Source organism: Manis javanica, chromosome 15, assembly GCF_040802235.1.
Source record: "Manis javanica isolate MJ-LG chromosome 15, MJ_LKY, whole genome shotgun sequence".
Taxonomy (NCBI): domain Eukaryota; kingdom Metazoa; phylum Chordata; class Mammalia; order Pholidota; family Manidae; genus Manis; species Manis javanica.
Window position 1 is genome coordinate 64,460,113 of NC_133170.1, and position 24,446 is coordinate 64,484,558.

Genomic DNA, 24,446 nt, shown 5'->3' on the forward strand with positions numbered 1-24,446 from the left:
TCCCTGACTCGCGACCGCCCACTCCACCGGGCCGGCCTGTCCTCAAGCACCACACCGGCCCTGCTTCGGGTCTTGGCATCCACTCTTCCTCTTGCATGAAAAGCCAGCTCTCTCAGATACCCCCACATTGGTTCCTTCTTGGCATCCGTCTCAGTTCAAATGCCACCTCTGCAGTGACCCTTTGCTGTCAGCGGGCTCACTCCCTACATCTTTTCTGTTTCTTTCTAAGCTTACACCAATTCTGAATTCATCTTGTGCAATTAATTTTTGCTTACTTACTTGCAGCCTCCCCTGAGTGAGATGCAAGCTCTGTTACATCCTCAACATAAAGGCCAGTGCCTGGCGCGTAGTGGGAGCATAGCAAACACTGCCTGAGTAGGTTGCCTTTCTGCGGTGCCCACAAACAACATCATGAGCATTTGTGCACTGATAGCAACTGGTTGTGTACAAGCTGGGGCTGTAATAACCACAAACAACAGCAATAGCTCTCCTGATTTGTTTTGTACTTTGTACCTTTATAAGCGCTGAGGTCCAGCCATCTCATTACAAATCACCTCTGGAGAGGACGGCTCATTAGGGAGCATCAAAGGCACCAGAGTGGGCTGAAAAGAAAAGGCAGTGGCTTTGTGCATGATAAATAATTCATTTTCAGATGACTTTTCTTAATTCAGTAAGACTTCAATTTCATATTTTCATGAGTGTGTTCTTTTGCATTTGCATTTTCCAGGAGATCTTTGTGCATACTGAACTGATCCACAGCCGAAACTCTGTTTGCCTTTACGAGGGTGGAGTAGTGGACTGGGGGTGAGCACGGACCCTGGGCCCATCCTTCTGGAATCTAATTCCAGTTCAGCTTCTTTGCTGGGTCACTTGAGACCATTCCTGAAGCTATGTGCACCCTCATCCATCTGTGAAATGGGGACAGAGCTGCTGTGGGAATTAAATGTGTTCATGTGCAGAAGGAGGTACAGAGCGCCCTATCTGGTATATAATCAACAGAGCATATTTGGTGCAGTTATTGTGATGCTGTTGAGGGTAGCCATGGCTACTCAGCAAACATTAGAGCAAGAATGCATCTGGGAGCAGAGATTTTTCTCAAGGGCTGTTACAGCATCTTAATTTGCACTTGGCTGAGAGAATATAAAAATGAAAGCAGTGGCGTGCCATCCAGTGTGACTGAATTTTCAAAACGTCTGAGTCAAACAACAGAGGGCATCTGGCATACTAATTAACAGGCTGACACAGGGAAAGAATACTACGAAACGTCAGACAAAAAAAGGAGCCAGGAATCTACTTTTATGCCAAAACAAAAAGAAATTTCATTATCGGAGCCAGGAAGGTTAGTTTCCTTCCATAATCTGGGGCCTTTTCTCCAGTTACAATCGCAGTAGCGAATGTCATGCACATCTGGGCAAACTTCAGAACCAATGGGAGGTCAAGGATTCAAGGCTGCCCAACCGCCACAGACCCATGTGTACTCAAGGGGTAACAAGACTGTTCTCAGGGCACCTACTAAGGGATGGCATCATGCCTTCTCTGGGCGCACAGACAGGAAGAGATGATGGCAAGTGTGGTATTGGGAGGAGATACTCGAGGCAAGGTAGATGTGCCAGAAGATGAAGTCCTGAAGGTTCTGAGGATTAAGGCAGGTGTGTTTGATGGAAAGGAAGTTCATTTTATTTAAGGAGAGAAATGCATTTGATTCAGGAAACCTTATTTGAAATGCATTTCATCAGAAGCTTTGCCACAATAAATTGTATGGTCATAAAAATGTGGGTGGGTTTTGTCTGGCCGGTTTACAGAGATGGGATAGTCTACAGAATCAAAGATTTAGAACACTCCCTGATCAGCAAGATTTAAGAAGGAGCAAAAGAGATTACTTTCTTATAATCCCCAGAATCATAGAAGAAAGTAGCTCAGCCTTCAGTCAAGTAAGTGCAGGGTCTGGTGAGGTGCACAGCCCCCACTGATCTGGGTTCCCAAGACCCTTACTCAGTGACAAGAAGACACTTGCATATGACATAAATAATAAATCGGAGTGGTGCCTTGAGCCTCGCTGCTTCTACTTTGGAAGAGAAGCTTAGAGATCAGAAAGGCTCAGGTGGATCACAAACAATAGGATGATGAGGAAGCACACAGAGGTTACTAAAGGGCCCTACTGAGCTGACGTCTCCAAAGCATCCTGGGAATGGCTCTTGCCTATCATGGCTCCCAATGGTGTGATCTCAACCATCAGAAAAAACTCAAGAGGGTCTGAATCCCCTGACTTGAGTACCAACTTCACTTGCACAAGGACCTCATGGGATGGACAGAGCAGAAGAGTCAACAAGGGTCATGTCTGGCTGTGGGAATCAAGGAGAACTCCTTGGAAGAGGTGGCCTGGGAGGTGGGCTACACAGAGACTAGGAGGTCATCTGTTCTCCCATTCACATTTGAGGAAAGCCTCAGGTTGTGATATCCCACAGCACTTCACCAAGAGCCCATGGCACATTTGACTCTGATTTTGTTTAAAAACTCTGTTGGGAAGCTCTGAGGATATGCGGGGCTGGGTCCAGCAGACAGCGTGTGTGTACCCCCGCATTATGCTAAACATCATGGAAGTCACCACCGAAAACCTCTCATTATGGGGAGAGTGCTCTGATTATTTCTCCAAAAGGAGTCATTGCCTTTCCTGACTGTATCTCCTGATTACGTTTATTCTAAAGGCCCAACTCCATTCTGACAACTGAAACTTGTAGTCAAGGCTGAGACACAAGGCGTAATGCTGACCTCACTGGGGGCCCAGCACAGGAGGGGGTGTGGCCTTCCAGTCCATGGGAGGGGGGCCGTCTGCATCCATGTCCCACGCTTAACACAGCAGCTACCTGACAGGAATCAAATAACGTCCGTTTTATTTTAAAATGAAGAGTGTGTGCTAATAGTTAATGGACTGGTGGGAATGGCATTCAAAGGGGTAAATGTCAGTATCATTATTTCAACCCTGATGGAAGCTCAAAACACGAGTTTTAACCAAAACTCAGGAGGCGGTTAGGAGAAAAGGGTATTGAAAAGCCTTGAGAAACTGGGATCTCCCCCCAACCCTGAGAAAGATGTGCGCCAGCTCTTCTAAGAAATGCAAACACTGCTTCTCAGAATCAGACACCAGCATGCAGTTACAGACAGGTACTAATTAGATTAATGTTAATGCCAATGTATGGGCTTTTCCTCAGAATTTTCTCCCTCAGGACAAAATACATTTACCTACAAGATGGTAAGGCACCATTCTCTGAACAGAAAAAAATAATGGAATAAAACTCAAAGAAGTGTGTGAATGGATTTTTTTTTTAAAAAAAAGCTTGTAAGGTTGTAGATTTCGGGAAAAAATAGGCAAACTATTGAGAAAGAAATGTCTTTTGGAAAATCAGCTTTGCATATAAGTGCTTACTTAACTGCATCTCATTTCAAAGCCTTCCTGGAGATGGAATCACACATGATGCAAAGAATGGAGGGGCCGTGAGCCTTACCCTGAATGGACCTCAAACGCTTAATCGTACGTAAGGTGTTGCAACTACATTTACATCCGGCACTATTTTTTGAAGACCGTAATTCTACCTATTCAGATGTGCTGTGTGTGGCTATTTTAATATTTGGAAAATTTATAAGAATAAAGCAGAAATATTTTTTCCTCTTGGTCATAACTGCAGGGGGAGATTTTCATTGTGGGAAAGATCAATGGATTTGACAACATAAAATTACACAAATAGCCCCAAACCTCTACATTCTAAAATATACCATCTGGGAGGTGAGAAGGCAAAAGGTACATTGGGAAAAATACTCACAATAATAAGTCAGTCAAAAAGTTGGAGTTACTAGTATATAGAAACAGAAAGCAGCTGGAAGTAACCAAGGGCTGGGGTTGGGGGAGAGGGGATTGGCAGTTAGTGGACAGAGCCTCAGGGATGCAAGCTGAGAAAGCAATGTGAATGTGTTTACCAGAATGGGTTGTATGGTTAAAAGTGGTTAAGATGGTAAATTTAATGGTATGTGTTTTGTACACAGTAAAATCAAAAAAATTTTTATGGCACGAAGTTGGAAGAAGTTGAGTTCCCAATAGGAAATGAAAATGGGCTGCAAACAAATGTTTAGTAAGGAAGTTAAAGAATAGAACCCAGAAAGGGAAAATTAAGGCAATACTGAGGTCTCTTTTCTTGTCTAATAAATTGTCTACTTTTAAATTTTAGTATCCTACATTGGCAAAGTTGCAGGGAAATGGGTGTCATTATACACAGCAAGTGGAACCTAAGTTGGGTAAACTTTCTGGAAGGCAGATGGGGGACTGTTATAAAAAAATAGTGCATATTCTTTGATCAGATTTATTTCTAACTGTTTACCTCAGGGAGTTAATCAGAGACATGTGCAAAGATTTTTGTGCAGAAATGTAAACCACAGATGCTTTCACAGTAGAACATCTATTAAGCTTCTGCGTTTGTGTAGTGGAATCATGGAGCTATGTGGGGAACTTTTTGTTGGACCTAAAACAGGGCCTCCTCTTTTCCCCTTTCCTTCACACCCACATCTGGACCAGGAAGCCCAGTCATCGGCTAAGGCACACCCCCCAGTGGCCCACCTGCCTGCTTTTCCACCGCCATCACTGGGCTGTCCAGGGAGGTACCGGGGTTTCCTGTATTCATTCTTTCCTCTTCCACCATAGTGGACATGCAGCCTCTGGGATAAAGCTCACTCCCGCAGCTGCCCCTGTAGCTAGAGATGGTTACGGGGCCGAGCTCCTGGCTGACCGGGTGGGAGCAGGGTCGGCATTCATGGAAGAGTCAGGTCCTCAATAGCAAGAAGCCTCTCCTCTCTATTCCTGTTGGCTGCCACACGGACGTACATGGCTGCTGTTAATCTAGGGCTACAGGGATGAGTCAGTATCTCGGGGTCACTCAGCAGCAGGCCAGACAGAGGCTCCGTCCTAACTCCTGGAGCCACTGGATACTCCCAGGCTGCTCACCTTCATCCAGGAAAGGTCAGGGACAAGTGAATGCCAAGCTCATCAGCCCAGGGTGACCTTAGGGCGGCAGCCTCCCCAGCTCTCCCTGATGCTCCGCTCGCTCTCCCAACCCGTTCTCCACGTACAGCCGGCGTGCTCTTCTGAGAACGTAAGCCCGTCTGCGGGCCTCCCCTGCTGAAAGCCTCCGGTGGCTCCCAGCCTTGGGGAAGGACCCCCTCCTCACCCACTCCCGAGCCCCGCGCGACCCTGACCTGCGCTCAAAGGGTCCTCTCCTCACTCCTCGGGTTGGTCCTGGGGAGCTGGCTTTCCTTCTATTCCTGATATTTCAAGGTCGTGTGACACAGGTGAATAGATAAATACATGCACAGACATCAGGTTTCTTTCAAACATCTCTTAATGGATATATAATGAACAAAAACACAGTAAAAATGAAATGAAATGGCAAAAGGTCTACCTAATGAGCACACTTCCCCTAAAAAGTTCTTTTACCAATCAAGTCAAAGGTGAGATGAAGCCAGTTTTTCTGGAAGGGGGACCCAGATGCTCCAAATACAAAAGCCGGGGGTCAGGCCTCTCTAGACTCCACTCCTGGCCCGAGGGAGAAGCTCCAAGATCATTCGTACAAACTCACCAGATCCAAAGTGTTTCAACCAATTCATTCAACTCAGTTCAAGGATCAATGCGCACCTACACTGCCTATAATACTCTTCTTACATCATGAGTCACGGGCGCTGGGACCAAGTCCCTTTCCTGAAGGAATTTACTATGTTATTATCAGGGTATGTTCACAGTTTGCATATAGTAATTAAACGACTGTAATAGTAGCTAACATTTACTGTAAACATGCTGAGGCAGAAATGAATGCGGAGCCTGGGTCTTGGATGGCATGGGACAGGGTACCAGCCCTAGACCACCTTTACACGAAAGAAACGTGTCTGTATTTAAGCCACTATTGGGCAGGATAAGATGGAGGGTGGGCGAGGAGCTCTCTTGCTTTCAGTCAAATGCAGTTCCTAACTGATAAAATGGTCAACTGGGTCTGAACTGAAATTCTTTCCAGCTCTGCCATTTAACTTTTACAGCAGTACCCGTGCCATAGCCAGAAGGGTGGTATGAGATGAGAACAGTCTCAGAGACCAGGAGGGGACCGAGATGGGATCCTTGTTAGGGCAGGGATTCCTATAGGCTGTGAGCAACAGGGTTTAGAACAGGCAACAGGAGCACTGGGGAATGTTCTAGCAAGAGAAAAGCAGAGTGCAGACCCAAGTGTAGGCTGGCCTGGGCCAAGCAAAGCAGCTGAGCCGCTCAGAGCACTTCAGAGAGCTCGCCAAACCAAAGGGGCTACAGAGGAGCAAATCCCAATAAGTCCTTATTCTAGACAAATGGTCTTGCCATCCTCAGGAGCAGAGCTGCTAATAGCCTGAATGAAGGTGTTCTACTGTTGCACATGAAATAACGCACCAGGGGAGGCTTGGCACCCTTAAAATAAAAGGATAGTGAATGAGAGCCCTTATCAACGGAAATGCCCCCAACACCTTCTCACTTCCCAGTGAACAGCGTGAGAACTATCTTATTGTTACCAGGCAACTGTCTGTGTTGTCTTTTATTGAAAGATTGATTCCTGATGCTCTTTCCCCACTACATAATAGCACTGTCAATATTTTCTAATGGATGTGCTGGGGGAGACTCCAGGATAGGTCAACTCATCCTTAACTTATGACAGTAAAAGTAATTTTGAAACAGGAGAAGCTTAAATTACCATCAGCCAACTCCATGCCCAACACTTTGCACTGTGAAAATTCACATTAAAATATATGCATATTGCTTTGTAAGGGCTCCTAAAGAGTCACAGGGACAGGCATGCTCTACAGGAAGTCGCATGCTTTGTTTAAGTGAACATAGGTGGCTGGTCTTCCCAGGGAGCTGTCCTTTCAGAGATGAAAGCCTGTCTCTCTCTCTCTCTCTCTTTCTCTCTCTCTCTCTCTCAGAAACCCTAAGAAACACATGGATAGACTTACAGTCCTAAGGCTTTTAGATTACAAGTTATAAGCAGATGACCCATGCATGGAAAAGTAACTCCCATGTAATTGATTTGGATTATCAACAGGGCTTATTTATTTGTTTTTAATTAGTTGCCACCATGAATAAGTTGGCATTTCACATTAAAACTGTGTTTATGGCTCCTCCTGAAAATCAGTAGGTTTTAAGAATTCAGAATGTGCCTTGGCTTTCCTGCATGGCAAAGACTGGCTGCAGCCTTTAGACTAGACAAGTGTTTGCCAAGTCACCTGCCACATTCCACTTACCCGATCTATTTGTTCCCTGTAGGTGAGTGAGCCTGAGGTCTCTGTATTGTCTACACTGCATGATACGAACACATTTATGAAATCACCACTAATTTTCATATATTGGAAGACCCAAATCTACCACCTGGAGTTTATTTTGTAAATAATATTCTGAAAGAATTATTTAGAAGAAAATACTTGTTAGAATCAGCCATTTGAAGTTGACTTCATAGTTCAGTTTCCCCTCTATGAGGTTCTTGGTGCACTGACATCCCCGCCAAATCCAGGTCACAGTGTGGAGCCTTCTTCTGCCCCAGGTCCTGTGTTAACAGCCCGAGGTGGGGACTCTTACCATGGCCAGTGGCACGATGCCAATCACGTCCTTTTGGCTCACGTAGATCTTAGATATGCCCAAGTCAGATGTGATGTCCCCTGGATATTCCACCTGCCACGTGACAAGCTGTGTGGCCGGTGGATCGCTGGGCTCCTCCACTTCCACGTCGATCTGCATGACTTCATAGGAGGCACCGTGGGCACTGGAGAGGAGGAGAGAATAGCATTGAGGGTCTGGGCTGTGGGCGCCCTCAGCAGGCACAGGCAGCAGTGGGCTGTTTCTACATGTGTCTCTGTGTGCACACGTGCATGTTCACACCATCCCTGCAAAGAGCCTTTCAGAGATGCAACTGCAAGAAGGACAAACCCTCCAACATGATCCATGGACCCAGGCTTCCGGGCTCTCTGTTTTTGTGGGCTGCTAGGCTTCCCTGAGCAGGTGTTTGTGGAGAAGTATAGGAAATGGTGATTGCATTTCCTAAATGCTTTTATCCCCTCTCCCCATCTAGGATGACAGGATCATTTTTCTCACTCCCAGAAATCTATGTGCTCCTTATATTGGAATTTTCAAAGCCACCATCAGTTCAACCTAGGGGCACAGAAGGTAAAAGTGCCCGAAGTGATATGGCCTTGTTATCCAGTCATGGCAAGACAGAACTGCAGACATGCAGAGGCGAGGCATGAATGGGGAGGGGGTGCAAAGCCATGCTGGTAAGTACAGAGAAGCAGCCAAATGTCACTCAGAAAGAGCAATCCTGGCAGCGGTTCCTGCTTTTTAGGCAATCTGTTTTTTCCTACAAATATGCACCTGGAAATGAATCCAGGTGGACCATCAGGATGGCCTCTGCAGCTGAACATTAGTTACTAATTACCTGGCTACCCTACAGAGTCAGCACTTACAAAATGTCTGCTCTTCTGCATGACAGGTGGAAACAGGAAGGTATGGGGCCAGCCGTTGCCTGAGGGGAGAAGTCACCTATCAGATCAGCCTCTGAAGACTCAAATTTCACATCACAGCAAAATGATCACTGAAGTCTGGTGTTGAGGAGTCCAATGTTTGGCCTTTTCTAAGTGACAAGGCCACTGAAACATCTTTATCACATCATCGAACCCACGGAAATCCACCAAGAAGCAACTCAGAGATAGACGTTGGGGCTCCCTTCTAGAGTAAGGGATGAGATGGCATACTGGAATACAGGGTGCTGAAAATGCAAGGGGCATAGGAGACAAGGAGTAGACATGCTGTCAGAAGAGCTGCCAAGGAGCCACTTCTGGCCTGCTTGGCTTGCAGTCACTGCTGCATGGAGGCCAGCTGGAAAGAAAGCTGAGCAGGGGCACAGCCTTTCTCGGGCACCTCCAATTCCTGCAGACCAGCCATGGATGCAGGCCTGGAGGCGTCCTTTAGCAGTCAGAGAAGTCCAATCTCACCTCCTCGATTAGGAGAGGGCCCTCCTTTCTCAGTAACTTTCCCTTAGTGGACCCCTTTGTGCACTGACTTCAAAACCTGGGTTCAAGCCTTTCACCAAGAAGGGTTTCATTCCAACAGACAAAGGCACAGCTGTGGACCATAGTGATACAGCCTGGGGTACCCCCAAATTTAAGGGGGATGGAATGCCCTTTCAGCAAACAGGGCTCTAGGGCAGCTCACACACACACAGGACCACACTCCACAGGGCTCAGAAACCCAAGAAAGACAAGTAACCTTGAACTTTGCAGGACCACCTTAGCAGATCCCAAGGCCAACACAGGATGTTGATCGTGAAAGAAAAAGAGAAGTCTTATTTTTAGGATCATCATGCCTCTTTTTCCAGAGCGATGTAACAACTAACATTCGTTAAGTATTTTTTTATATGCCAAGCACTGTTTTAAAGGCTTTTTATGTCTTATGTTGTGTAATCCTCACAGTAGTCCAATAAGTAACTGTTAATTCCTCCCAGTTTGTAAACCAAGGCTCCAGGAGGGTAAATATTAGCAGGGTGACCCTGCCTGGAGATAGGATGCAGAATGCCCACCCTTGATCACTGGGTTATGTTTCCCCAACTCTTTTTCCAGGGCAAATCTGTATCTTACTTGCAATGAAGATCAAGTAACTTCTCACTCCCCAATAGAAACATAGGTCAGTCCACTACACAGAGCTGACTCCAGACCCACAAACTGGGTGCTTCAAATAAATTCTGCACGAGCAGAGCTGGGGCATTTTTGTAACAAGATACTTTGAGATTAGCTTTCCTTTAAGGCCCTCTGCCAACTCGTTAAGTTCCGTGATGTGTCTATAAATCAAAGTAGCGATGTGGAAGCTGGAGCTTTGTATATGAAAGCCTACCATTCATTTGGATAGATAAGAAGTCATGTAGACATGGACCTACTAGTATTAGAACAATTTAGAGCTTGGTACTTGAAGTGCAAGTCAATGAGTCTTAAAGCTACTGGATTTTTTTTTACCTGCTTAAGCAACCAACATATTATGGTAGATACATGGCACAGCATGCCAATGACCAAGCTTCAGCTTGTAACTGCCCACGTGGGTACTCAGCTTTCAGTGCATTTGTGAGTGTTGGGGGGAAGCTGGTGGGGTGGGTGGGGGAAGCAGAGAGTGACCTCCATTTCCAACTTGGGTTTTTCCAGATGGTGCTCTTAAAGATAAATGGGTAGAATTTCAGGAGACAAAGCCAGAGAGAAGGTGGATCTAGCACCTGAATGACTATGCCCCTTAGAAAACAGTTTGAGATGTGTTCCAAACTTTTCAGAACACTTCCTAGAGGTCACCTGGAGGAGAGTCATTTATAGTGGGTGACTGGTTACAGTGCATGGTGTCGGCATTGCATCCAACCTCCTCAGACCCCTTCTGTCCTTTCCACACATCTTACTTCTGGTTTCTAAGTGCTTTTGTTGTCAATAATATATACATACCTGTGACCTTCCTTGGATGTCCTGAGTTCCTGGAGCCACTTTGCCCACAGTGCAAATTGCCTGAGAGCCCACATCTCCTGGAGATGGTCCTCAGGCAGTGTGGTGGTGCAAGGGGTGAGAGCCCAGCCCCACATCTCCAGCTGCTCTGCCAGGGGCACTGCTCAGGCTCCCATCTCCCCCACGGGGTTTGGGAAGCCACCCTCCACAGAGCTCCACCTGCAGCTGCACCAGTGCCTGGGACCCTTTCTCCCTGTGCACTGTCCCTGATCTCCTATTGGCTCCTGCTGGGACATGTCCTTCACAAGGACTTGTCCCAGGGCCAGCTTCCAGGGGAATTTTTAAGGTAAGGAGGCCACAAGAGGCAATGTGCAGACGGTATATGAAAGATCCTGGCAATGAAGGAGAAGCCAGGAATGAGTGAAGGGGTCAGGGGCAATATTCCTGGTGCTAAGCATTGCCAGCTCCACTTAGGGATTGTCCGGGCCAAGCCAACATTCTTCTGCAATGCATTCTGGGACTCTGCATTCACCTGGATATGGGCTACCAGATGCCTCCCAAACAAAAGGGACCATGTCCTCCCTCCCCTTCCTTCCTCCACATCTTATTTTCAAGATTAAAATACAGATATTACTCAAACAGTTTCTTCTTAGACATTATCACAGTATTAAAGTTCTCCATTACTGACGTCTCTTGTCTAACTTTTTCATTAACATTTTCAGAATAAAAACCTTTCGACAGAGGCGGAGCCAAGATGGCGGCGTGAGTAGAGCAGTGGAAATCTCCTCCCAAAAACACATAGAGCTATGAAAATATAACAAAGAAAAATCTTCCTAAAATAGAGACCACAGGACACAGGACAACATCCAGACCACATCCACACCTGCAAGAACCCAGCGCCTTGTGAAGGGGGTAAGATACAAGCCCCGGCCCGGCGGGACCCGAGCGCCCCTCCCCCCGGCTCCCGGCGGGTGGAGAGAAACCGGAGCGGTTTTGTTTTTTTTTTTTTTTGGCGAGCGCTTTTTGGAAGCCTTAAAGGGACGGGCCCCCGTTGCTGGGGAGGCAGGGTGGCGGGACCGGTGAGGAGGTGCCTGGGAACGGCGCAGGAGGACAAAGAATATCCCGCATTTCTCCCTGCGAGACCTGGGGGCGGGTGCCTGAGACCGGTGCCGGAGGACGGAGGAGGTCGCGCGTTTTTCCCCTTTTTTTTTTTCTCTTTTTGGCGAGCGCTTTTTGGAAGCCTTGAAGGGACGGGGACCCCAGTGCTAGGGAGGCACGGTGGCGGGACTGGTGAGTGGGTGGCTGGGACCGGCGCCTGAGGACAAAGAATATCCCCCGTTTTTCCCTGCGGGACCGGTGGGCGGGTCCTGAGACCGGCACTTGAGGACAGAGGAAATCGCGCGTTTTTCCCCTTTTTTTTTTCTCTTTTCTGCGAGTGCTTTTTGGAAGCCTAAAAGGGACAGGGACCCCGGTGCTAGGGAGGCAGGGCGGCGGGACTGGTGAGCGGGTGCCTGGGACCGGCACCTGAGGACAAAGAATATCCCGCATTTTTCCCTGTGGGACCGGTGGGTGGGTGCCTGAGACCAGCACCTGAGGACGGAAGAAATCGCGCGTTTTTCCCCTTTTTTTTCTCTCTTTTTGCCAAGTGCTTTTTGGAAGCCTTGAAGGGACAGGGACCCCGGTGCTAGGGAGGCAGGGCGGCAGGACTGGTGAGCGGGTACGTGGGACCAGTGCCTGAGGACAAAGAATATTGAGCGTTCCTTCCCTGCGGGATTGGTGGGTGGGTGCTTTTTGGAAGCCTTGAAAGGACAGGGACCCTGGTGCTAGGGAGACAGGGCAGCAGGACCAGTGAGCGGGTGCCTGGGACCGGCACCTGAGGACAAAAAAAAAAAAAAAAAAAAATCGCTTGTTTTTTCCTTTTTTTTCCTTTTTTTTTCTCTTTCTTTCTGTTCCCTCCCTCATTGTTGCTGCTGTTGTTTTGGTTTGGAGAGTGCTTTTTGGAAATCTTAAAGGGGCAGGACAGGTCACTTAGACCAGAAGCAGGGAATCTGGGGATCTCTGGGCACTCTAACCCCCTGGGCAGCAGGGAGCACAGAGACCCCTTACGGAGATAAATAGTCTCCTGGCTGCTCCCCCTCCAACGGGGCTCCACCATTTTGGAGGAACAGCCCCAGCCAGGCCAAGCCCACAGCAACAGCGGAGATAAACCCCAAAGCAACTGGGCGGGAAGCAGAAGCCCTGTCTGCGCACAGCTGCCCAGCACAAGCCACTAGAGGTCGCTATTCTCCCAGGAAAAGGCTACAAACCAACAAGAAGGGAAGCTCTTCCAGCGGTCACTTGTACCAGCTCTGCAAACTATCTCTATCACCATGAAAAGGCAAAACTACAGGCAGACAAAGATCACAGAGACAACACCTGAGAAGGAGACAGACCTAACTAGTCCTCCTGAAAAAGAATTCAAAATAAAAATCATGAACATGCTGACAGAGATGCAGAGAAAAATGCAAGAGCAATGGGATGAGATGCAGAGAAAAATGCAAGAGCAGTGGGATGAGATGCAGAGAAAAATGCAAGAGCAGTGGGATGAAGTCCGGAAGGAGATCACAGATGTCAGGAAAGAGATCACAGAAGTGAAACAATCCCTGGAAGGATTTATAAGCAGAATGGATAAGATGCAAGAGGCCATTGAAGGAATAGAAGCCAGAGAACAGGAACGTATAGAAGCTGACATAGAGAGAGATAAAAGGATCTCCAGGAATGAAACAACACTAAGAGAAATATGTGACCAATACAAAAGGAAAAACATTCGTATTATAGGGATACCAGAAGAGGAAGAAAGAGGAAAAGGGATAGAAAGTGTCTTTGAAGAAATAATTGCTGAAAACTTCCCCAAACTGGGGGAGGAAATAATCGAACAGACCATGGAATTATACAGAACCCCCAACAGAAAGGATCCAAGGAGGACAACACCAAGACACATAATAATTAAAATGGCAAGGATCAAGGACAAGGAAAGAGTTTTAAAGGCAGCTAGAGAGAAAAAGGTCACCTATAAAGGAAAACCAATCAGGCTAACATCAGACTTCTCAACAGAAACCCTACAGGCCAGAAGAGAATGGCATGATATACTTAATGCAATGAAACAGAAGGGCCTTGAACCAAGGATACTGTATCCAGCACGACTATCATTTAAATATGATGGTGGGATCAAACAATTCCCAGACAAGCAAAAGCTGAGGGAATTTGCTTCCCACAAACCACCTTTACAGGGCATCCTACAGGGACTGCTCTAGATGGGAGCACCCCTAAAAAGAGCACAGAACAAAACACACAACATATGAAGAATGGAGGAGGAGGAATAAGAAGGGAGAGAAGAAAAGAATCTCCAGACAGTGTATATAACAGCTCAATAAGCGAGCTAAGTTAGGCAGTAAGATACTAAAGAAGCTAACCTTGAACCTTTGGTAACCACGAATCTAAAGCCTGCAATGGCAATAAGTACATATCTTTCAATAGTCACCCTAAATGTAAATGGACTTAATGCACCAATCAAAAGACATAGAGTAATAGAATGGATAAAAAAGCAAGACCCATCTATATGCTGCTTACAAGAAACTCACCTTAAACCCAAAGATAAGCATAGACTAAAAGTCAAGGGATGGAAAAACATATTTCAGGCAAACAACAGTGAGAAGAAAGCAGGGGTTGCAGTACTAATATCAGACAAAATAGACTTCAAAACAAAGAAAGTAACAAGAGATAAAGAAGGCCACTACATAATGATAAAGGGCTCAGTCCAACAAGAGGATATAACCATTCTAAATATATATGCACCCAATACAGGAGCACCAGCATATGTGAAGCAAATACTAACAGAACTAAAGAGGGAAATAGACTGCAATGCATTCATTGTAGGAGACTTCAACACACCACTCACCCCAAAGGATAGATCCACTGGGCAGAAAATAAGTAAAGACACACAGGCACTGAACAACACACTAGAACAGATGGACCTAATAGACATCTATAGAACTCTACATCCAAAAGCAACAGAATATACATTCTTCTCAAGTGCACATGGAACATTCTCCAGAATAGACCACATACTAGCTCACAAAAAGAGCCTCAGTAAATTCCACAATATTGAAATTCTACCAACCAATTTTTCAGACCACAAAGGTATGAAAGTAGAAATAAATTCTACAAAGAAAACAAAAAGGCTCACAAACACATGGAGGCTTAACAACATGCTACTAAATAATCAATGGATCAATGAACAAATCAAAATAGAGATCAAGGAATATATAGAAACAAATGACAACAACAACACTAAGCCCCAACTTCTGTGGGATGCAGCGAAAGCAGTCTTAAGAGGAAAGTATATAGCAATCCAGGCACACTTGAAGAAGGAAGAACAATCCCAAATGAATAGTCTAACATCACAATTATTAAAACTGGAAAAAGAAGAACAAATGAGGCCTAAAGTCAGCAGAAGGAGGGACATAATAAAGATCAGAGAAGAAATAAACAAAATTGAGAAGAATAAAACAATAGCAAAAATCAACGAAACCAAGAGCTGGTTCTTTGAGAAAATAAACAAAATAGATAAGCCTCTAGCCCAACTTATTAAGAGAAAAAGAGAGTCAACACAAATCAACATAATCAGAAATGAGAATGGAAAAATCACGACAGACTCCACAGAAATACAAAGAATTATTAAAGACTACTATGAAAACCTATATGCCAACAAGCTGGAAAACCTAGAAGAAATGGACAACTTCCTAGAAAAATATAACCTCCCAAGACTGACCAAGGAAGAAACACAAAAGTTAAACAAACCAATTACCAGCAAAGAAATTGAAACAGTAATCAAAAAACTACCCAAGAACAAAACCCCGGGGCCGGACGGATTTACCTCGGAATTTTATCAGACACACAGAGAAGACATAATACCCATTCTCCTTAAAGTGTTCCACAAAATAGAAGAAGAGGGAATACTCCCAAACTCATTCTATGAAGCCAACATCACCCTAATACCAAAACCAGGAAAAGACCCCACCAAAAAAGAAAATTACAGACCAATATCCCTGATGAATGTAGATGCAAAAATACTCAATAAAATACTAGCAAACAGAATTCAACAGTATATCAAAAGGATCATACACCATGACCAAGTGGGGTTCATCCCAGGGATGCAAGGATGGTACAACATTCGAAAATCCATCAACATCATCCACCACATCAACAAAAAGAAAGACAAAAACCACATGATCATCTCCATAGATGCTGAAAAAGCATTTGACAAAATTCAACATCCATTCATGATAAAAACTCTCAGCAAAATGGGAATAGAGGGCAAGTACCTCAACATAATAAAGGCCATATATGATAAACCCACAGCCAGCATTATACTGAACAGCGAGAAGCTGAAAGCATTTCCACTGAGATCGGGAACCAGACAGGGATGCCCACTCTCCCCACTGTTATTTAACATAGTACTGGAGGTCCTAGCCACGGCAATCAGACAAAACAAAGAAATACAAGGAATCCAGATTGGTAAAGAAGAAGTTAAACTGTCACTATTTGCAGATGATATGATACTGTACATAAAAAACCCTAAAGACTCCACTCCAAAACTACTAGAACTGATATCGGAATACAGCAAAGTTGCAGGATACAAAATCAACACACAGAAATCTGTAGCTTTCCTATACACTAACAACGAATCAATAGAAAGAGAAATCAGGAAAACAATTCCATTCACCATTGCATCAAAAAGAATAAAATACCTAGGAATAAACCTAACCAAGGAAGTGAAAGACTTATACTCTGAAAACTACAAGTCACTCTTAAGAGAAATTAAAGGGGACACTAATAAATGGAAACTCATCCCATGCTCATGGCTAGGAAGAATTAATATCGTCAAAATGGCCATCCTGCCGAAAGCAATATACAAATTTGATGCAATCCCTCTCAAATTACCAGCAACATTCTTCAATGAATTGGAACAAATAATTCAAAAATTCATATGGAAACACCAAAGACCCCGAATAGCCAAAGCAATCCTGAAAAAGAAGAATAAAGTAGGGGGGATCTCACTCCCCAACTTCAAGCTCTACTACAAAGCCATAGTAATCAAGACAATTTGGTACTGGCACAAGAACAGAGCCACAGACCAGTGGAACAGATTAGAGACCCCAGAAATTAACCCAAACATATATGGTCAATTAATATTTGATAAAGGAGCCATGGACATACAATGGCAAAATGACAGTCTCTTCAACAGATGGTGCTGGCAAAACTGGACAGCTACATGTAGGAGAATGAAACTGGACCATTGTCTAACCCCATATACAAAGGTAAACTCAAAATGGATCAAAGACCTGAATGTAAGTCACGAAACCATTAAACTCTTGGAAAAAAACATAGGCAAAAACCTCTTAGACATAAACATGAGTGATCTCTTCTTGAACATATCTCCCCGGGCAAGGAAAACAACAGCAAAAATGAGCAAGTGGGACTACATTAAGCTGAAAAGCTTCTGTACAGCGAAAGACACCATCAATAGAACAAAAAGGAACCCTACAGTATGGGAGAATATATTTGAAAATGACAGATCTGATAAAGGCTTGACGTCCAGAATATATAAAGAGCTCACACGCCTCAACAAACAAAAAACAAATAACCCAATTAAAAAATGGGCAGAGGAACTGAACAGACAGTTCTCCAAAAAAGAAATACAGATGGCCAAGAGACACATGAAAAGATGCTCCACATCGCTAATTATCAGAGAAATGCAAATTAAAACTACAATGAGGTATCACCTCACACCAGTAAGGATAGCTGCCATCCAAAAGACAAACAACAACAAATGTTGGCGAGGCTGTGGAGAAAGGGGAACCCTCCTACACTGCTGGTGGGAATGTAAATTAGTTCAACCATTGTGGAAAGCAGTATGGAGGTGCATCAAAATGCTCAAAACAGACCTACCATTTGACCCAGGAATTCCACTCCTAGGAATTTACCCTAAGAACGCAGCAATCAAGTTTGAGAAAGACAGATGCACTCCTATGTTTATCGCAGCACTATTTACAATAGCCAAGAATTGGAAGCAACCTAAATGTCCATCTGTAGATGAATGGATAAAGAAGATGTGGTACATATACACAATGGAATACTACTCAGCCATAAGAAGTGGAAAAATCCAACCATTTGCAGCAACATGGATGGAGCTGGAGAGTATTATGCTCAGTGAAATAAGCCAAGCGGAGAAAGAGAAATACCAAATGATTTCACTCATCTGAGGAGTATAGGAACAAAGGAAAAACTGAAGGAACAAAACAGCAGCAGAATTACAGAACCCAAAAATGGACTAACAGGTACCAAAGGGAAAGGAACTGGGGAGGATGGGTGGGCAGGGAGGGATAAGGGGGGGGAAGAAGAAGGGGGGTATTAAGATTAGCATGCATAGGGGGGAGGGAGAAAGGGGAGGGTGGGCTGCACAACACAGAGAGGACAAGTAGTGACTCTACCACATTTTGCTAAGCTGATGGACAGTAACCGTAATGTGGTTGTTAGGGGGGACCTGATATAGGGGAGAGCATAGTAAACATAGTATTCTTCAGGTAAGTGTAGATTAAAAATTTAAAAAAAAAAAAAAAAAGAAAGAAAGAAAGAAAAGGGGGATTACTCCTTAACAGGATAAAACTATTGGTAAATCAAAGATCAACGCATGCTTTAAATATCCTTAATGTTGATCACTTAAAGGGTGTCAGATGATCAGCTATGGAGGTACTCTTTGCTGATAATATCCCTTTCTCTTAATTAAAAAAAAAAAAAAAAAAAAAAAAAAAAAAAAAAAAAAGAAATTCCTGTGTGCTGACCTCCAATGAGTTCTGCACAGTGGTATAGAGGGCATGTCAAAGTGTGGGCAAAGGGTCTTTTTGTTTCTACGCAGAAGATCAAGGCCTAGCTTGGATACCCAGAAAATGAACTAAGATACGATATGAGGAGGAGCTTCCGGCATCAGCACTCTCTGGAGGACTCGTGCCGGGGGATGATCATCAAAAAGCCTCCACAGGGATCCGGATGATGCTGCGGTTGTGGCTGCATCCAGCCCACCGTCTCCTGGACTTGCCATAAGAAGGAGGAGGGAGATGTCTAGGCTGGCATGTGCATACAGTGAGACAACGAATTTGACTGGATCTGTACTGTTGGAACTCAACCAGGGGTTGGGAGGGGTGCAAGTTGTAGCACCCCAAAATCTCATGACTATAGACTATCTATGGTTAAAAGAACATATGGGATGTGAACAGATCCCAGAAATGGGCTGCTTTAATTTGTCTGATGGTTCAAGTACAGTTGGAAAATATCCATCATATCATAGATAAATTTTCACAAATGCCTAGGGTGCCTAAATGGATTTCTTGGCTTCACTGGAGATGGCTGGTAATTATAGATTTGCTTTGTTTATGTCACCGTATTCCTATTATGTTAATATGTGTGTGCAAATTAGTTAGTAGTTTAAAACCTATACATACTTAAGGTACTATACAAGAAGATATGTCAAAGAAATAATCAATCCTCCCAAGTTTCCTTCATATGCTACATCTATAGCTTTTCTTCTTCCTTCCTAATTACAAACCTTAAATAGAATTCGTGCCTCATATTGAATTTACCGAGTATCATAATTCCTCCAGGTGGTAAAGATACCTCGAGACAAGTGCTGGGCATAGAAGCCACAGGGCATAAATCTGCAAAGAAGTAAAAAGCTAACCTTTGCAAACAATATGGCTTCTCTCTCACTTACCAACTTTACATTTCCCTGTATGGCCCCGGAAGATGACTGGTTAGCCAGAGACGGGTAAGATTCCTCAAGGGAGGAACAACCTAAGACAGGCACAGTCGCAGGGGGGCCATCAGGTGAGAATTTGGGGATCAACAGAGGTGAGGCTCAGAACCTCACCCCCCCTGCTTTGAGAGAAATCTTCTGCATCCGTGGATGTCTTGCTGCCCTTGTCTAGCCTGGATTAATACTTAGTCCATAGGCACACACCTGATCATCTGATCATCTACATTTGCCTTCTTACAGCACTAAACTATGTTTTCTACCTTTATCTTGCATCTACCTACCACTTCAGCATTTTATTAAAAATAAAAATAATAATAATAATAGGAGAAATGTGGGATCAACATATAAATCAAGTACAAAAATCAAATGAATATTCATATTTGACCTGATGGTTTATAGGTCATATTGCATGATCAAAACCGAAAGTTTCTGTGATGAATGCCCTTGTACTGTTCACCATGTAAGAATTTATTCACTCTGTAAGAATTCATTCACCATGTAAGAACTTGTTCGTTATGCTTCAGAAGATTGGAGACTGACGAGAATTAGGCTTGAGATGGATTAATGATTGTACATTGAGCATTGACCCCCCTATACTGAATTTTATTGTTGTTAACAACCATTTGATCAATAAATATGAGAGATGCCCTCTCAAAAAAAAAAAAAAAAAAAAAAAAAAAAAAAAAAGAACAATACACAAAAATCAATTGTATTTCTATATACTTGCAATGAGCAATTTGAAAATGAATTTAAGAAAATGACTCCATTCCCAAAAATATAAAAAAGAATAAAGTAGGAATAAACTTAAAAAAAAAAAAAAAAAAAAAAAAAAAAAAAAACCTTTCATTATGAGGTAAAATATGCACGTTCCCTTTAATGTATGTACTTTATAATGAGATTTTTGTCACCATAAATTTGTCTTCTTTTACCTTACAATGCTCTGAGGTCTGCTAGCTAGAGTTGTTCTGGAAAAGAAAAATGGAAGTCGTAGCTTGAACCAAGTCATGCTATGATTCTTCCTTTTATTTCTGAGCCCATTGCTCTCCATCCTAATCATTCATTCACTCATTCATTCATTCATTCATTCAGATGATATTTCTGGAATTGTTATTATTTTTTGGATACAATGCTAAGTGACAGGGATGCAGGTACAAAGGTTTAAAAGGCTAAGATGTATCACTGGCCCAGATAAGCTGATTCTGCACATTGCCTCCCACCTCCATATACAGTGACATTATCTTGAAATTGACTATGGTGGGAATATTTACACCATGGGAACTGGCAAATGTGCTAAAGCAGGGCCCGTCCAAAACCCCAATGAGCACAATGCTGAAATCCTTGCTCTTCCAGTGTGTACAATCCAGTGGGGAAGACAGATACCAAACAGATTATCATATCAACAAATGTAACCAGCAACTGTAAGAAGAGGTAAGAAGTGGAGACATCTGGTAAGATAAGAGCCTATTTTAGAGGAGCCTGGGGTACCAAGGAAATAGGGGAAGCAGGCCTTGGGCTGGGATATCTAGGAAGGACAGATAGAAAGTCAGAGCTCCAGGTAGAAGGACCTTCATGTACAAATGCCCTGTGCTTGGAGGGAGCAGGATGGATGGGAGAAAGCAAAATAAACCAATGTGGCTGGAACATCCAGAGGGCCAGGAATTGAGCCCTGTGGTGTGACTGACGGGAGCATGGAGGGTCACCACCAAGTCCTGGGAGGCCACATTCATGTTCTCTTCTTCGGAGACAGTAAATTACAGCTGGTCAGTCAAATCCATGCCACCACTTGTCTATGCATGAGTCCTGGGCTAAAAATGGTTTTCACATTCTTCAACATTGTTGAAAAAGAAAAAAAGAGTATGTAGCACAGAAAATACATAGCCCGCAAAGCCTAATTATGTGCTATCTCACCCCTTACAGGTGAAGTTTGCCCATCTCTGGTCTTTATCATAAGAGAAATGGGAAATAACTAAACTTTAAAAATGATAACAATCATTTCAGTGTGTAGGTGCTTGGGAATTGCCTCATTAGAAGACATTAAGAGGTAGTCAAATATGCATTGCCACTGGAAATGAATACATTTGGATCTGAGAGTTGATCTGAGACCATCCAGGGAAAGAACAAGATTAGGAAAGAGCACACACACCTGCCCCAGGCCTGGGATAAAAACTGCAACTAGGGTAAGAACACAGAGGGCAGACTATTTGTATGATAAAGACCCTAACTGAACAGGGAACAATAGGCCATGCCACATTACAGATCGTTGTGATGGGGAAAAATGGACAAAAAAGTGACAGATGAGTGATGGGTCCTGCAATGTCTACAGAATATTAGAATGTAAGGAACAGGCCTTCATTGTGTGGGACCGTCCCTCACACTGCAGGACATCTGCCCTCTGGACCCTGCCTGGAGAGCCAACGGCAAACCCCAACGATCACACCCGGGCTCTCTAGGGAGCAGCACAGACTCGCTGCACACCTAGACCTTTGGGTCAGTGGAGCTGTCCCGTGGGAGTCCTTCTCTGACCAGGCTGGCCATTCTCCTTCTTGCACACCTTGTTTTCAGCATTGAGCTCCTCCATGTGAAGGTCCGAGTGCAGGGTCGATGGGGATGAAGGGGGCAGGATGGAACAAGGGTGGGGATCCCTGCAGAGGCATGGGTGCATCTGAATGGGGGCAGGGGGCACGGGTTATGTGCTGTTTTCACAGAGGGAAGGTGGGACAGGCTTCCTCTGAACCTTTCCACCACACCTACATCCCATGTGACCACCCCGTTGGGGTCCCTGACCAGGGGATGCAGGGTGGGCCTGCAGTGGGAAAGCTGAAGGAGGGGCACCCTCCAGATTGGTCTCAGATGGGTGGGGGTCAGGAGAGGTTGCCCCAGAAGTTCAGCCCAGGAAGGGACAAGGTCTCCCCTGGCAGCATGGCCGCCACCCTCTTGGCCGCGCAGTTCCCGGTCCCTGCCCTGGAAGCCTTCCTCTGTGCAGTCTGGGCTCTTCCCTCCTTGTTTTGATGAGCAAGGCAGCTTGTAGAGCATGTGTTTCAGCACATAGCCCCTCCCTGGATAGGCCTCCTGATGGGGCTGCTGCGGAGGTGGGGGAGGGGGTCCTAATAGTCAAGCAGGCAATCCATGAATGGGTGTGCCCTTGTCTAGAACAGAAATGGGGTCCCCCAGACATCCTGGGGCACAGCAGGACATTCCCCAGCTGTGAAAGCAGCCCCAGAGTCCTTGCATCTACATGGGAGTCTGTGGAATGGCTCTTCCCAAAGGGTTAATGGCTTGGAAACTTCACTGTAACTGCAGTGTTGATAACAAATCAGAGGTGGACCACAGATGGTGTGGGTAGAAATTGAAAATAAATAGGGCTGCAGGAGAGACACACTTGGGCTTGTGTGGGCAGTGGGGGATTTGCAGGTTGATGCCCAGGGTGTGTTTATGTGAGCTTCGTTTTGATTTTTTTTAAGCTCATGTTGACAGTCACCATCTTCCTCCCCAGCAACTGGCTACCACAGACGAGAAAGCAGACACGCCCTAGATGAATTCACTGCTCCTGATGCCCCCAAAACCGATGAAGCGGATAGACCCGCTTTCCCTGCAGCAAGAAGGAGGGAATGGAGAGCCTCAAAGGAGAGAAGATTCGGAGCAAATACTGGTGTCTTCGTCTCTGAATAAGGGTCGTGTAATGTGCCACTGACATAGAGTCGGACCCCGCTGGAGGATCCCACCTTAGGTAACACTTGCATCCTGCATGTCCATCACAAATGTCACTGCTGAGTGTTACTTGCATACACCAGATCATACCATTGCAAGTGCCACACAAATCTACTGCAAAGTGATGTTTCAAGTCTTCCAAAAGATGTCGTATCTAATAAAACCCATGAATGGGATCTTGGAGAAACCTGCTTCAATTACTTGATTCACACGTAAAATGACTGACACACAGGGACGTGGCAGAGCTAAACACGTTGGGTGTTGGTAAGATAAAATCAACAAGGCTGATGGCAGCTTAGGCACTTCACAGACACCATGCGACTAACAAAAGCGTAAGATAAGCCTTTGAGGAAACTTGATGAAGACCTAGATTACTTTTTCAAAACTGATCAAAACTAAAAGAGTTCTTGTTTTCTTCTGAAAGATTACCTTCCCTGCCCAATCAGTACGGGTTTCAGTCTTTATCAGAGAAAAAGGCCATCACTCTAATTAGAATGTTGGCTCATTTTAGATGAAATAACTTCCTCTTCTCTGCCTTTAGTTTCACTTATACAAGGTAAGTTCCTCATGAAACCTCATTTATAACTACCCTTATGATGACATTTCAGTCTCTATATTACATAGATTGACTTTACATGATCTTTCAAAGACTGTTCATTATCCCTCAAAGAGGGCTTCCGATATTTCAAAGTGAAAGACAGATGGGACGAAAATGGGAGAGTTGGATCATCACAATCCCCCAACCATCTTCATTCAGTGACAGAAAAGCAACTTTCTGTTTGGCAGGAAATGTCTTTAAAGTGGTCCTGGAGCGGTGGCTCCCACTCACCCACTCCCATCCGCGTTTCCCACTTCTACTGCCGCCAAATACAGGAAGAAAATAAAGCTAACTCATCTCCACATTATAGAGATATTCTTAAACATATTCCCTTCGAGATAGAGACAGATTTTATTTTTATATATTTCTTTTTGTTGGGAGCTTTTTACTTAAAAAAAAAAAGATCTGATGGTACGCCACAGACACATTACACTGTGGTCAGGGCTGCAGACTGTTGGAGATCACATCCTGTGTGCATAAACAGGTCACCGGGATGCCATAAACTCTCTGGGCCCAGCATCTCTGATGGAACCCTGGGTGCCCCTGGGGCAGAACACACAGCATCAGAATAAGGTGGAATTGGCAAGACAGGTAAGCAAACCAATTATACCCAGTTATTTCCTGAATATCCCCAACTCTCCTCCTTGGGGGTTGGAAAAAGGGTCTATCTTTTACATGCCAGCTCTGCAGGCAGGTTCCTCCCACCTTCTAACTTGAATTGACATTTACACATGGCATGGCATTTCCCCCTAGACTTTGCTCTCAAGAATTCTT

General features: G+C 44.6%; 1 protein-coding gene across 4 annotated transcripts in view; it reads right to left on the reverse strand.

Annotated features, from left to right (window-relative positions):
- TMEM132D (transmembrane protein 132D) overlaps positions 1 to 24,446 on the reverse strand; it is a 511,610-nt gene that overhangs the window by 149,740 nt on the left and 337,424 nt on the right. For all 4 annotated transcript variants that reach the window (XM_073222682.1, XM_073222681.1, XM_073222680.1 and 1 more), the window contains one exon: positions 7,628 to 7,811. In XM_073222682.1, coding sequence (XP_073078783.1) covers positions 7,628 to 7,811 — 184 coding nt within the window. The remainder of the gene's footprint in view (positions 1 to 7,627; positions 7,812 to 24,446) is intronic.